Source organism: Gallinula chloropus, assembly GCF_964237585.1.
Source record: "Gallinula chloropus genome assembly, chromosome: 2".
NCBI classification, from domain to species: domain Eukaryota; kingdom Metazoa; phylum Chordata; class Aves; order Gruiformes; family Rallidae; genus Gallinula; species Gallinula chloropus.
Window position 1 is genome coordinate 79256581 of NC_140086.1, and position 16489 is coordinate 79273069.

Here is a 16489-nt window from a genome sequence, read left to right on the forward strand (position 1 = left end):
ACATAGTTAGTTGAATTACCTTAAGGGAACTTAAGATACAATAAAGCAACAACTCGGCAGGTATCTGAAACAGATAAATTTTACAAGCATGCAGATTGTAGCCATTTGTAATCTTTACCTCAATGGCCCAATCCTTTTACTCCTATCCTCCTTCCCTACTTGGTACAAATCAGCATGATTATCACCAAAATTTAGATATTATTTCTTATATTCTTTATCTAAGAAAGTCCAGCCATTAATGAAACCCCGTAAGTAGCTGCTTCTATGCCATTAACTTTTCAACATGCAAGTTTGAGTGTTAATATTGACCTATTTTGTAGATGATAGATGTTTGCTAGATAATCCATTATACAGGCAAATTCAAACAAAAAGTCTTTAGGCATTAGATATTGAGGGATAGTTCACCAGCATGCAAAAGAAACATAAGCACGTAGCTATAATGCAGTCTTCTTACCTGTAGTTTTTCTCCTTATTTCAACAGTGGATATAGCTGACTTCTCATCACCTTTTTTGACCAGTACCTCAGTGTCAAGTAACATGTTAATCAGTTCATTAGCAGCATCTTCCACCAGTGAGCTTTTTAAATGCAATGTCCGAGAACCTTTTACACAGAGCTCCTGTTGTCAAACCAAAACAAACGTATGTTTCATCTCCATGGTTCACGTCTGAGACACAGTAGCCTTATTTAACACAAATGTCAAGGCCTTAGATTTGTGAAAAACAAGATCAATACTCAATATTATTTTTAAATTGGTGTGTTCTGAACTATTTAGTGTTGGATTCTTTGTTGTACCAAACACATCATCATAAATGTCTTTCAAAATTGATCTACGTTGTTTCCTAAAACACACAACTCATCCATACTTAGTATCATAAATCAACTTTTATAAAGTCTATTTCTATTAAAGGGGTCCCAAAAACAAGTGTTTCTTAATTTTCTTAACTTTCTAATGTATACATGGAAGATTTAACCTTTTTTTAAATGATTGTCAGTTTACATTTACTTGGCTGTGCCATAAGGAGAATTAGCCAATCATATTTTCCATATATAGATAGGTAGGAGATAAAAATCTATCAAGACATGTATTTATGACTAGAATAATCAAGCAAATTATTAACTGGGGGGAGGAGAAGTAGAAGAATGAGTTAAAAAGATTCAGAAATATATTATTGTGCTTTCTTTTTTAATACTTAAGGTAAAATTGTTCAAGTATGCTTTAGCCAACTATATTTTTTAACTATAATTGCCTGCTTTTTGTCTGTTATGTCCTATTTCTCTACTAAACAAAGTAATTTAGGGTTTTTTTCCACAGTTTAATTAGTTTCGTTGCAGCAACTTCTTTGGAAAACTGAAGTCACCCTTTAGGTGATGTAAGCTTATTGTATGTGTATCCATATCTGGGGTTAATATATCACTTTCTCTGCTAACTCAAACTGATTGGTTGCTGTGGTGGTGTAATTGCTACATAGCAGTTCACGATTCCTTGCAGAAGATCAACATTAAGCAGTATCAATCACACAGTTCTGAGAACTTTTATGAATTCACTCTCACATATTTTTACATGGGTGAATATTAATTTTAATATCAGGAAAGCAGCAGCAAAATCCAAATGAGCCCCCGCCCAGAAAAATGCCCTGTGGAATTTGAGAACAACAAAATATCAATAATTCAATAAAATATTATTTTAATTTTTAATTTGTATTTAACACCACGGTGAGCTTTTACGAGGGACAAAAAAAAGGCCAAAAGATTAGGTAGACTAAGGGAAACAAAACTTTCATTTGTAGTATTTATGGCTACAGGAGGCCATGTATGGGGATTACCTACATGATCTTCTACAATCTCTTCCAAAGAAACATTTATTTTAGAAGTCAAACTTTATATCCTAAAATACCTGAATATCTCACTATTGCCTCAAAAATCATTCTGACTTTCATTTTTGTTCTTATCTTAATCAGCCTTCTAACTGACTAACAACTTACATGCTTACAGTTAATCCTCCTCTACATAAAGGATTTTATGGGTTGGAGGAAGAAGTCTTCCAAGAATAACTTCACCCAGGTACCTCCAAGTGTATTTCTCACATCACATTACTAATTCAGGAGAGTTTGTGATTATAAAGATATTCAATACACAATCATTTCCATAGTATTTACTCTCCTAGGCAATGAAGTGCAGTTGTTACGGAGCTATTTGCAGGCATCAGATGGCAATCCCCTTACTTAAAAGCACTACCAAGCAACAATGAAAAAAAAGATACCATCACAGAAGAAAAATATTTAAATTGAGTGATATCAAAATATAAAAGAAATATCATACAGAAGTTTCCTTGACATAAATAAGCTCAGAAAAAGAACAGCTCTACTCAGACCTCTTCATATTTGGTATTTTTTCTTTTTTAAGGTTCCAGCCAAGTAAATGGGGATATCCTTGCTTCAGTTTCCCATACGTTTCATTAATTCCGCACTGTTTTTATCTCATAAGAAAGAGAAAATATCTTAATTCAAAGTCATTAAACTCTTCTTTACGAAACTTTCATCTAATAACCTTAGTCTTTTGGAGAAATTCCTCACAGCTCAGTGGTTCCTCCTCTGGCAACTTACAGAGTGGCACTCTGGTCATTTCTTGAAGAATGGCATCAATGCGAAATTCAACCAAGTCATTCACTCGATCAAGAAGTAACTCCAGCCCAGCTTTTGAAGCAAACAGAAGATTCAAGGCACACTTAAAAGTTTGAAACAGTAATCTTCGCAGAATCTTACTTAAATTTTTACTTCAACAAACTATCAAATTCAGTTTTATATGAATTCTGCACCTTAAACAGCTTAATCCACACTTCCATGGCAAGGTTCCTCACTGAAATCATAACTGATTTTTTTGCAAACACTCATCCAGCTTATGCTATCCATATCCCAAAAGATAACAGGCAAAATATTCTTTTATATATATATTGATGATGACCTTAAAGTATTCACATTTCAAACACAAACCCATTAAAATTCAACTGTGATCCAGTAATACTTCTCTTATAGCTTGAACTGGTTACCACTTGGAGAACCCACTAGCAACAGAAACTTTTGACAGGTAAATTGTTAGAAGGCAAATAATAGATAACAGAAAACAATCATTAGAATTATCACAGTTTAATAACAATTTGCTCTCAATGCTGAAATAGAAATAGCAGCAAGGTGCCTGTTCCAAACTCAAGCTACTTGTATTATTCAAAATTAAATTGAGTGTAATGTCAAGTTAGCATCCAAAATGCATTTTAATTTCCCTTTTCAACTGAAGAAAATTCCCACTATAACTACTTACATAATTTCAAAAAATAAAATCTGTTTGATGTAGTAATTAAGCTGAAGCAAAGAGTTTGGCATTTTCAGAAACAATATGCATCTCAGTACAATCTTGTAATAATCTTTTGAAAGACTACAACCTCATCTGTTTTATAAAACTGTTGCCCAAGATGCATGTGCATTTATTTTAAAGAAACATGTTTAAAAAAAGTTAAATTGAAAAGCTATTGAGCAGTGACAGCGCCAATTCAGTTCAAAGACTATTCCCTGAAAACTTGTTTTGTACGTTGTAGAAACAAAAGGCAAGATTAGGAAAAGTCTGTAATGTAGGAGCTCTAAAATGTAGCTATCATTCTTTGAATTCATAATACACAGGACCTTTTGCACACTACGTTATGTTTGGTTTAACCCTTACTGCCACCCCATCCATATCAGGAAAAATTTGTAACTGCATGAGACAGAAAGGTGGTCTTTTTATAACACAGCAGTTTTGTGTAATACTGGACAGAGGATCTGGAACCTTCTAATATCCCTCTAGGAGGCAGTGGGGGAAAACTTCAGATTCCTCCCAGAGGTTTGAGGGAGGGCTTCTCAAAAAAGGTATTGAGTCAGCCCAGCTTGAAGTGTCTTTATACAAATGCGCACAGCATGGGTAATAAGCAGGAGGAATTGGAAACCGTGATGTCTCTGGAAAATTAAGATCTAGTTTCAACCACAGAAACATGATGGAATGATTCCCACAATTGGAATACCCCTGTAGAAGGATATGGCCTTTTTAGAAGGGATAGTCTAGGTAGGAAGGGTGGTGGAGTTGCCCTCTATGTTAAAAAGTGGATAGACTGTGAGGAGCTCTCTCTGAGAAGTGATCAGGAGCAGGTTGAGAGCCTGTGGGTCAGAATTAGGGATGGGACTAATAAAGAACAGCTGGTGATAGGGGTCTACTACAGGCCACCTGGTCAAAGTGACACTACAGATGAGGCTTTCTTCCTTCAGTTGCAGGAGGCCTTGTGGCCACAGGCACTCATCCTGATGGGGAACTTTAACCACCCGGACATCTGCTGGGAATACCACATGGCAAGCTGCAAGAGGTCCAGGAGACTCCTGGAGTCTATAGATGACAACTTTCTGGTTCAGGTTTTGGACAGACCAACCAGAGGTGATGCATTGCTGGACCTGATGCTCACCAACGTGGGAGAGATCATTAAAGATTTTAAGGTTGGAGACAGCCTGGGCTGCAGTGGCCATGCCCTAGTTGAGTTTGTAATCTCAAGGAATGTGGGCCGGGCAAAGAGCTGTTTAAGGACTTGTTGGCCAAGATCTCCTGGGAGGTGGTCCTTAGAGACAGAAATGTTGAGGAAAGTTGGCTACTCCTTAAGCTCAAGAGCTCTCTGTCCCTCTGAATAAAAAAGTGGGCAGGAGGGGCAGGAGACCAGCATGGCTAGGCAAGGACCTGCTGGCCAAACCAAGGGAAAAGAAAGGAAAGTACAAGCTTTGGAAACAAGGGTGTGTTGCCTGGAAAGAATACAGGGATGCTGTTTGGACTTGCAGAGCTGGGATCAGGAAAGCCAAGGCACAGATGGAACTGAACTTGGCGAGGGATGTTAAAAACAACAAGAAGGGATTTTACAGGTACATTGGCCAGAAGAGACAGGCCAAAGAGAACGTACCCCCCTTGGTAAATGAGAAAGGAGAATTGGCTGCAACTGATGAGGAGAAGGCTGAGGTACTGAATGAGTTCTTTGCCTCGGTCTTCTCTGGCAGACAGGATACTCATAATTTTCAAGTCCCAGAAACTTGCATCCCTGGACCTCTAGGTGGGAACTGGGGCAGTATATCCCTCCCCCACCCCCCCACCCCCCCCCCACCCCCCCCCCCCCCGCCACTGCAAGGGCAGAGCAAGTCCAAGACCGCCTCATGAGACTGCATGTCTACAAGTCTATGGGGCCGGATGACATGCATCCCAGGGTCCTAAAGGAGCTGTCTGATATGGTTGCCAAGCCACTCTCCATCATATCTGAAAAGTCATGACTGTCAGGCGAGGTCCCTGGGGACTGGAAAAAAGGTCACATCACTCCCATTTATAAGAAAGGGAGCAAGGAAGACCCAGGGAATTACAGGCCCGTGAGCCTCAGCTCTGTGCCTGGGAAGATCATGGAACAGATCCTCCTGGATGACATGTTGAAGCACATGAGGGATGAGCGCGTGATCCGGGACAGCACGCACAGCTTCACCAAGGGAAGGTCGTGCCTCCCCAATCTGGTGACCTTCTATGGTGGAGTGACAGCATCAGTAGATAAAGGGAAGGCGACCGATGTCATCTACTTGGACTTGTGCAAGGCCTTTGACACAGTCCCCCACCACATCCTTGTCTCTAAATTGGAGAGATGTGGATTTGATGGGTGGACCATCCAGTGGATAAGAAACTGGTTAACAGACCATAGCCAAAGGGTGGTGGTCAATGGGTCTCTGTCCAGGTGGAGGCCGGTGACAAGCTGTGTCCCCCAGGGGTCTGTCTTGGGACCGGTCCTCTTTAACATCTTTATCAATGACATCGATGATGGAATTGAGTGCACCCTCAGCAAGTTTGTGGATGACACCAAGCTGAGTGGTGTGGTCGACACCCCAGAAGGAAAGGAAGCCATCCAGAGGGATCTTGAACGGCTGGAAAGATGGGACTGGGTGAACCTAATGAAGCTCAACACTGCCAAGTGTAAGGTGTTGCACTTGGGATGGAAGAATCCCAGACACAGATACAGACTGGGAGAAGAGCTTCTTGAGAGTAGCCCTGCTGAGAAGGACTTGGGGATTGTGGTGGATGAGAAACTTAACATGAGCTAGCAGTGTGCTCTTGCAGCTCGTAGGGCCAATGGTATCCTGGGCTCCATCAGGAGAGGAGTGGCCAGCAGGGATAGGGAGGTGATTGTCCCTCTCTACTCTGCCCTCGTGAGGCCCCATCTGGAGTACTGTGTCCAGATCTGTGGGCCTCAATACAAGAAAGATGTGGAACTGTTGGAGAGGGTTCAGAGGAGGGCCACAACGATGATTAGAGGGCTGGAGCACCTCCCCTGTGAAGACAGGCTGGGGGAGCTGGGCTTGTTCAGCCTGGAGAAGAGAAGGCTGCGGGGGGACCTCATTGCAGCCTTCCAGTACCTGCAGGGAACATACAAACAGGAGGGGAATCAACTTTTTAAAAGGGTAGACAATGGCAGGACAAGGGGGCATGGATTAAAACTAAAGGAAGGAAGGTTTAGTTTAGATATTGGAAGAAGTTTTTTACAGAGAGAGCGGTGAGGTGCTGGAACAGGCTGCCAAGAGTGGTGGTGGATGCCCCATCCCTGGAAGTGTTCAAGGCCAGGTTGGATAGGGCCCTGGGCAACCGTGTGTAGATCCAGGCCTGGAGGTTGGTGTCCCTGCCTGTGGCAGGGGGGTTGGAGCTCTATGATCCTTGGGGTCCCTTCCAACCCATGCCATTTTATGATTCTATGATTCACATATAAGTTAATTAGGTGAAAATCATATAAAGGATAGTAAGCTTAGTAAGACACCTTGCATTTGTACAGAAACAAACAAGTAGAATCTAATGGAAACAAGCAGGAAACTCACCTAACTCATAAAAAACTGCATTGATATATTTCTCAACATTCAAGGACATCCAGGTAAGTAACATTAGACCTGGCTGTATAGCATCATCTACATTTGCTAACCAAGGAGTCATCAGCTGTTCAACGGGGTGTTGTATTTTTAGTTTAATTCTTTTATATTCTGTCAGCATCATCTGAAATAAACAGAGAATGAAAGCATTAGTTAATATACATTGATTCGAACCTCTTCATATACACATATTTATCATAAGTTAAGAAAACTACTCTGGAATCATCACTGAAATTCTTAAACAATAATAAATTGCTTGGGAAGTGTTTTCATTATTTTGGGCAGAAATTCACTATTTATTGCTCTTCATAATAATGCAAGTACTACTTCACGTGGACATTCATCTTTACAAACTGGTTGGGAAGAAGCTTATTTTATTTTTTTTTCATAGTGATTCATATGATGCCACGTTTTAGGTTTGTGACCAAAACATATCAATGATTTAACTGTTGTTGATCAATGGTTATAAACCATTGAGGCCCTTTCTCCTTTTGACACTGCCCCACCAGTTAATGACACACACAAGAAGCTGTGAGTGAACTCAGCTAGGACAGCCAACCCCTGCTAACCAAAGGGTTAACCCATGCCTATGCCATCATGCTCAGAAATAATTATGAGGAGCAGCTGAGGGAACTGAGGTTGTTTTGCCTGGAGGACACTAAGAGGAGGCAATATCATTCCCTTCAGCTACTTGAAAGGTGGGTGTTGGTCTCTTTTCCCAAGTAACAAGTGATTTGACAAGAGGAAATTGCCTCAAGTTATGCCATGGAAGATTTAGATTGGGTATTAGGAAAAATACCTTCACTGAAAGGGTTGTAAAGTATTGGAATGGGCTGTCCAGGGAAGTGCTTGAGTCACCATGCCTGGAGGTATTTAAAAGGAGTGTAGACGTGGTGCTTAGGGACACAGTTTAGTGGTGGACTTGACAGTGTAGTGACTCTGTGATCTTAAAAGGTCTTTTCCAACCTAAATAGTTCTACGATTCTATAAAACCTGGGGGAAGAAGCAGCCAGCAGAACACTCTGTCTTCCCAAGGAACTGTAATACATCTTTGCTTTCCTGTTCACAGCTATACACCAGCCTGCCAATGGGAAGTAGTAAATTAATTCCTTGTTTGGATTTGCTTACACATGCAACTTTTGCTTTCCTTATTAAATTGTCTTCATCTCAACCCACATGTATTCTCACTTTTAACTTTTGGATTCTCTCTCTCATCCCACTGTATAGAGTAAGTGAGTGGCTGCATGATCCTTAGTTGCCTATTGGGCTTGAACCACAACACAGAAAAAGTATTCTTATTGGATCAGCATTACTAGAACTTTAATACTGTATTTGGTTTCCAGTGCTGATTTAGTTTCACATCTGTGCAGTAATTTTCTCATTTCAAAATCAAGCAGCCCATTGAAGCTACAGATTTCTGTAGACCTAGATTTGAATCCTTAACTCGAGCCATCAAGAACCTTGTCTGCTCACAGGTACACAAAATGAACCAAAGGATTTAAAAGATGAGAGAAAGGGAAAGTTTAGCTTCTATTTTTTCAACTGTTCCTCAAACATCTATGTAAAACACTAGTGCAGGAACTATGCTGCTACTTGCTGGATGCTTTACACTTTTTAAAGTCATTCCACCTGTTCCACCCTCCCAGTTATCCTCTCAAAATAAAGTGTAAAAAAATAAAGGAGCCCAATGTTGACTCCATTACTGGATGACAGATAAATTGCTTATCACTTAGAAAACATGCAACAGAGCAAGGCATATTTTAAGCCTCCTTTCCTCCCCATCCTCAACTCTTTCCCAAGCTCTGTAGAGCTTCCCTAAACCGATGAATCTTTGAAGTGACTTAGAAAATACAAATCCAAGAAATTGTTTTAAACAGTGCCCCAGGACAGTTGTAAATATGAAAAGTAGAATTGCCAATATTTTCTTAATGCATAATAGTTGGTTTTAATTTTTTCTCTTCCATTTATATAGAGCCTAAACATCTTAATGTACACTACACATACATAAAGTAACACACCTGCAATTTGTTGACAATCTTCTTATACCAGTCTCTCTTCTGTTGAATAACACTTGCAGATGGTGGGATTTCAAGACCCATGTGAGCCATGCAACCTGTTTCTCTGATTAAAGTGAGTATCCGAGGATCGAAATTCACAAATAATTCTCCTGATTCTGGAGCTTTTACCAAGAGAGGTGCCTGAAGTCCTCTTCCAGTTAATTCAATCTGCAGGAAACAAAGTCATCATTAGTGATCAGAAAAGAAAGTACAATGATATATTCTGGTTTGGAAATAAATATCACTTTGCAGATACTAAAATCAGGTATTGATGCCTGAAATGTTTATCAAACTAACTGTTATTAATCTAAAAGACATTTTTCTGTTGGTTCTTGGATACCATAATCTGCATTCCACTATCCAGCATCAAAAGCAGAGCCATATACTTTCTTCCTTCAATCCTCATAAATCTGACTCATTTCCTTAAAACTTACTGCACATTCTGGAGTAAAGCTGCACACAATCTCCTTTATGAACTTATTCTTGGATAACTAAAGATATGTTTTGATTAACTTATCCTCAATTTTTCCTTTTCCTTGTTTTCCACTACTTAACAGTTACACCATGCTCCAGTCCTAACAGAACTCCCAATTATACCCAACTTCTTGGGAAATTTGTTAAAAAGCTTAACTTAACATTTATTATAGAGTTTTAAAAAAAAAAATAAAGGGAAGCTTAATCACACTATTTAACTGCCTTATTTGAATATTAGAATACCATTTGTTCTCCATGCAATTTGAACAGAAAGCATTCATAAGACCACCACACATAGAAAATTTGGCCCATACCAGGAAGAAGTTATGCATTAGGTAGGGACGTTTTTCCTACATCAAAAAACTGCTTCTATTTCTATTTTCCAGTTGTCCTTTTGCTGACATAATTTTTTTGTTCTCAATTTTATGTATTGCATTACATGAGATGGAACGTGGATTTAAGTGAGTTTCTTAACCCGTAGATTTCTTTCAGTTTTTAGTATTTTAATTGAAAATTTTTTCAGTATTTTAATGGAAAACACACTGAAAATCTGCACCACCATTACAATGTCTAAAATACAGTTGACTGCACTTTTGCTTCAGCCATGTAATGTATTATCATGACATGTTACAAAGTATCTTTCAAGAAATCACATAATCAAGTTTTGTCAGTAAAGATGTCATTTCTACCCACCAGCATCCAAGTCATTCAACACAAGTGCCTTAAGCAAGAGCTGAATGTTATCGAGCAAATTTCACTACCAAATCTTACTGCACATTTCTTTGGACTTCAAACTCATCATTCCCACTGTCAATTCTTTCCTTTCCCATTTATGAGGGGGGTGTGGGAGTGGTACGCAATTTTCATAATTAAGGTAACTGAAATAAGGGTATATTGAAGGCACAAAACTTACACTGCCACAGAATTACAGTAACTTTCATACTTCCCACTACAATTTTAACATGTCTGAGTTGAATAACATTGGCTATAGCACAAAAAAAGGCTTTAAAACTTATTCTATTAAAAAAAAAAATAGGATGAGAAATGAGCTGGTGACCATCCAGCAAAAAACAGGCAAAATTTCAGAAATATCATAAAGTACCACTAAATTTAACTATTTCCACTGTACAAAAGAGTAGGAGCTACACCCCAATTTTGGTGCATTTGTATTCCCCGCAGCACATTGGCCCCCTCTCGTTTTGCTTTTGTTAAGTAGAGCAGGAGCTCCACCTCGTGTTCTATGATACTCATGCCACGTTAGTCTGCCCTTACTGCCTCAAGAAGAAAGAGACTACTGAACACTAGTCGCATTTCTTTTTGCCACAGCTAGTAGAGAAGTCCGTTGATGTTAAAGCAGATACACTTGTCATGTATTTTCAAGGCACATGTGCTCATTTCAAAAACTTGTTCAAATCTGCTTCCCTTTGTCCCCACCTAGTTAGTGTAAAACTGGAGCTGGCTCAGCAAATTTATATGGCTTCCAAGTGGAATTAGACTCTGCTACAGAAGAAACCAGACATTTACTTATAGCACAGATTAGATCACATACCACTAGGACCTCACAAAGAAAGTCACCAGTTGAGGGCAAAGGCCTTAGATGTTACAGTAATTTTGTAAAAGATTAAAGTAGAATGCGTTTGACTCCTCTGTCAAGGTATGGTATGTGTCAGAAAACTTGATCACTACATTATCTAGCCAAAGGAGACAGAAGCAGACCCACAAAAAGCATCCTCAGTCTTCATAGGTGGGACAGGGAATATGTATGAAAAGTGCCCAGACAAGGACATGATAGCAATAGGTATCATTCAGTGAAAGCTGTCATTGGTATGCTTGGAACCATGTGGGTATCCCACACAGTACTAGCATCGAAACAGAGTCCAAGATAGAAACACCAAACAAATGTCAAAGGTTTCCTGAAGCATCACAACTTCTCTTCCAAAAAACATGAGGGATTCACAAGCCATATGAGCTCTCCGTGAAGAGCACTTGAAAGCAAAGATGGGCTTCTCAAGTTACCAGAATAAGCACTTGATGTTAAAAATGTTTCCAAGTAGAATGGCAATTGTCATGACTGCCCTGGAGGAGGACTAATTATACAGAGGTCAACAGTGCCAAACTTAGATCTCATGTGCCTGAAACTTAATCTATAACGAAAGAACAGTTCGGGTAACAGTCTTCATGTTCCTTGATTCCCAACTGTTAGTCAACACCAGTTGACTGATTAACCATCAGTAACCCATATCCAGCACCAGAGCCAAGGCTGTCTGAATTGTATCCTAACTCCACAGTTTAGCATACGTGCCTGGTGCTATCAACCCAAGGTTCCTTCACACTGCTGTAACCCAGTGTTTCAGTGGTGGCTGAAACAAGATATCCAATCTGGTGTGTAAAGCTACACATCACCAAACAACTAGCAATAAACACCCCCCCACACCCCCCCCCACCCCCCCCACCCCCATTTTTAAAAGAAATATTCCAATCAAAATCAGCTGTTTTACCTGCTGAAGCCATCCCCTGTGGTAGATCACCTCAAACTCCACCAGAACTTTTGCTACTTTGTTATAGCTGCGGATTATGCGCTTGCCATCTGGTGTTTGCAGAACAGGCGGGTGCTGCTGGAAAGATTCCATGGGCTCCTGGATCCTATGGAATAGGTGGCGTGCCCACAAGATCTTACCAGCTATTGGAGGCAGATTACGAGCCAGTGGAGGGTCCTGTTTCTGCGTAGTGTAGATCTTGCAGACTGTTTCTATGTCACGCCCGTAGTTTTGAAGTATTTTCTGATACTTTTCATCAATGCCAAGATTTGGGATTTGCAATCTGCTTAGAAAAATAATAATAATTTTTAAAATTCTTTCAATACATCTGAAATTCTTCTGAGGCATTGTTGGAAAATACAGTCAATTCCAGATTTCCTTACCTTCTTCAGAAAATAACTCCATTAGCAGCAGCTTTCACTAAAGCTTGAACAAATGCTGTCACAACCTCATTCCAAGTAACCGAGATTTAGACCAGATGATAAAAGTTTCCAAGTAAGCCTACACATTTTCTGTTTTGTCACTGTTTTCAAACACTGAGCTAAAATTATGTGCAGCAAACTGTAACCAACCTGCCACTAGCAGTCTACTCCATTAAACAGATTACAAGGAAACCGAAGCAATGAAGTCTGAGGCTGGTGAATTTATCAGGACAAATTTCATTGTTTCCTAATACAAGTATTTTACTCTCTCTTAACCACACTGAAGTAACAAATTAATGTCATTGTTCAAGGACAAAACAGCCAGAAAGCATTTCTGTACTTATGCTAATTTTGAACAATGGAGTTCAAAGTCCACTTATATTTTGCAATTTCCAATACAAAAATACAGGGGCTATTCATATGCACTGCTGAGAAGACATCCCTTAACAGACCTCAACAGTTGAATAAGAGGGAATGAAGCTGATTTTTCTTTGCACTTCAGGAGATGATTCCTGCTGTGCTCCCCACACTTTCCTTTATTCTCAAAGTGTTATTTCCACTGCCTGACAGAATTCTCACAATCTAGAGTGGACATAGTACCTTTCAAATTTCTTCAACATACTCAGTGCTCTTTCAGTGTTCGGAAGATTGTCAAGAGTGGTGTCCATGAAAATCCTTAATTGATCCTGAAGGAAAACAAATAATTCTACAGCAGAGAACTACATAAGTCATGTACCTCAAATATACTACGTATTATTTGTCAGGACTTATCATGCAGTATATGAGAATATAATTTATGTGAAACTAACCTTAATAACTATCCATTTTCTCTTCCTTCCCATAAGAATTAAAGAAAATATGACCAACTTTCACAGCCTTTTCTTTCCAAGTTCCCTATGTAGCTGGGCAACCAACAAAAGCTTTTGTATCCTCAAGTGTTCCACCACACCAAGAGCCCTCAAAGAATGCTTGCTTTTCTCTTTGGCAACTGAAGTGAGTCAAGCATTTAGTTTTTGGGTTTTTTTTTTCTACAAGATATCCTTTCCTGTGACAAACTAGTGATTTCAGAACTATGGGAAAGTTAATTATCTGATTTATTTGTCCTATGCTCCCATTCACCAGATAAAATCATGCATTTTTGTGTTATTCTAGCTAGCATGATTTCCAAATAAAAGTACAGTAATGAAAATCCATTTGTTTGAGGCCCACAGCACCCTTTCTGGCCTAACCCATGAAACTGGTCTGAAAAGGAGATAAGTGCAAGCTTTAAAGTCAAGACACATTAGAATAATTTTTTAATTGCAGAATATAAATTATGAGATTTGCATAATTTCATTGGTGGTAACTCAGATAGAGGTACAAGGACTCATGAGTCCTCATGAGGACTCATCAGTAAATTAAAGTCTTATTTGAATCCTAGAACCTACATGAAGATCATTTATCTCTTTGCAAAACTCTTCATAGTCTTGGTCAAAATCGGTCTTCCGTTGATCCAAGAAATTGTAATTCCTTTTCTTCATGAACTCAACAATGCTCTAAAACAGTTTCACAGAAAAAGAAAATTACCACCAAAAACATGTCTTACTGAAAAGACTTAGCACATCAAAATATTTAGCACAGCAGGCTATTCACATTTTACCTCTGCCGTTAGTTACCAGTACTTGCTGAGCAATATAAGCAAACCACTTAAATAATATATTTGCAGGAAAGAAGTCGGTGCGATGACCACATGAATTTCATTTATATTATTTATTTCATTTTAAGTCAATTAGAACTGACAGAAAACTCAGTCTCTTGCTTTTCATCAAAGACATTTGTCACCCATTACATATTCTTTCATGCAGAGGTTCATTAGTTAAAAGTTGAAAAGTTCAGTATAGAAAAATATTTTCACATTAGCATTTTCCATATCTTTAAATTAACTGATTCCACAGAAAAACAGACTATTCAAAAGTCACAGTAAGATGCAGCATATCACCAGCCCAGGACATCATTATTATTCCTGGCTTCTCTTACATAGCTGCGGTACATCTTAATCAGTATCTCCCTTGAGCTGTACACACAGTTAAAGGATTTCTAATGATGAACCACTCACTGTTCAACATCCTAGTAGCTTACCACAATATAGTTACAAAGCTCAACATACTTTCACAGCACAGCAGACCTTCACTGTTTTAAGTCAACTGGACTTCAGTTTAATTGCTATAAATAAAAATTCCATCTTTTCCTCTAAAACCAAGGAAATTCTAGGTATCAACTAAGTGGTAAAGCATAAGGAACCATAACATAATAACTTCCTATTGTAAACATTTTTCAAGTCATATAATCAATTACATAACTATAGCTATGGTCCATGACAAATACCTCACTCAACTTTGCCACTGTTAAAAAAGCACAATCACTTTCTGCCCATTATGCATTCTATCCAGAACCTTCCATGGAGCATTTGCAACCTAAGCATGCATAATTTCCCCGTACTCCCTAAATGAAATTAACTTCACAGTAACTAGGTCTCACACAAAGCTCTTACTTAAAGACTTGAATGCTGCAAGGGATAATGTCGTCTATCTGTATAGAGTTTGCAGACTGCATCACAGCCTGGACTGATGAGCACAGACAGCTTTTCAAATACAAACGTGCCAAATAAATGAGATGTCTGTGTTCCGACCTACCACAATTGTATCTTCATAGCAGTGACCTGAAAATTCTCAGTAACCCGAGTTGCTGAGATGCCTGCTGGCACAGCTTTAGAGAGCAGCTCTCAGCAAAGCGAACAAAATTTAGAACAGCCCACACCTATTCTGTCAAATAACACTCTCTTCCCTCCTAAAACACAAAGCTGATGATTGTACTCTAGATCTAGATCACAGATTTTAAGTAAACATCATAATCTCCTTTGCTGGAATTAAGCTCCAAGTTGCGGGGGCGAGGGGGTGGGGGGTGGTTTTCTGGGGTTTAGTCACTTGTTTTAAGAAATCAAAGTTGTATTTGTTTGCATTTATACAGCACAAACAGAACTGGGACCTATTTCACCTGAACCTCCAAGGAAAATCTGACTGCAGCTTCAATCACCACAGCAATGCAGCCAGACTTGGTGGTAGGCATTGATCAGATGCCCCTTGAATAATGGGAAGAGAGGTGAAGACAGTCTACAATTTTGGTCACAGTGTACTGTCATCGCTAATGAAACATTTGTAAAGAGAGAAATTTTGTACTTTTTCACCTGATCATAACAGAAAACCATGGTTCCAATTACTCCTGTTACAAAGTGCTCCCATTTTATTGCTTTTTTCAACCAACTTTGATTTTAACATACCTCTTTCACATGTCTACCTGCCTCTTTTCATCTTGCCTGCTCTGTTTCCCAGCAATCACACATTTACATTGCTAACTATTACCCAGTAATTTTAGCACAAATTACAGAGTTATTTTTTTCTCTTGAGAAGCACTTTTTTAATTTTCATAACTGTTTATTGTTTAAAGTTCAAACCAGACTGACAGGATATCCAACATATGCTGTGTACCTCATATTTTGTGATCATTCCTTCCAATCCCTCAATCTTAGACTCCTGTAGAACTGAGTAGGTTTTCATAGTATTGAAAACATCTATTATCTTTACCAGACGTCGATAAAAGGTTTCAAACTTTCCAAAGATATACATTTCACTAAAATCAAACTGTCTCTCAGTTGGATTTTGTTCCAATTTTTCTTTCAACTTGTGAAAGCAATTTTGATACTCCTAAAAACAAAGAAGAATTAAAATAATTGTCAAGCATACAATAAAAGGCACTATCACCAGCCAGAATAAAACTTACACAGGTAGACATTATCCTAACTTGATAGCACATTGAAGTTTCATCAATAAACAATCACGAATACTATAAAGCCAGTAACAGAATTTGTCTCTGAGAACTAACCCAGAAATACAGGATCACACATTTCATCAAATGAATGAACTGTATACATATCTATTTGTGCATTCCATTCTTAGCTCGATATTCTGTTCCCTCCTTTTTATAGCAGGGCTTGATGTCTTTACTGAATGTGTTT

At 38.9% G+C, this 16489-nt stretch overlaps 1 protein-coding gene across 1 annotated transcript in view; it reads right to left on the minus strand.

Moving 5' to 3' along the window:
* Positions 1–16489, minus strand: part of DNAH5 (dynein axonemal heavy chain 5) — a gene marked incomplete at both ends in the record, with an annotated part of 131271 nt that overhangs the window by 91670 nt on the left and 23112 nt on the right. The window contains 8 exons of the mRNA XM_084260383.1: positions 455–617; positions 2549–2694; positions 6901–7072; positions 8967–9173; positions 11978–12299; positions 13039–13124; positions 13866–13973; positions 15963–16178. Of these exons, the coding sequence (XP_084116509.1) occupies positions 455–617; positions 2549–2694; positions 6901–7072; positions 8967–9173; positions 11978–12299; positions 13039–13124; positions 13866–13973; positions 15963–16178 (1420 nt within the window). The remainder of the gene's footprint in view (positions 1–454; positions 618–2548; positions 2695–6900; positions 7073–8966; positions 9174–11977; positions 12300–13038; positions 13125–13865; positions 13974–15962; positions 16179–16489) is intronic.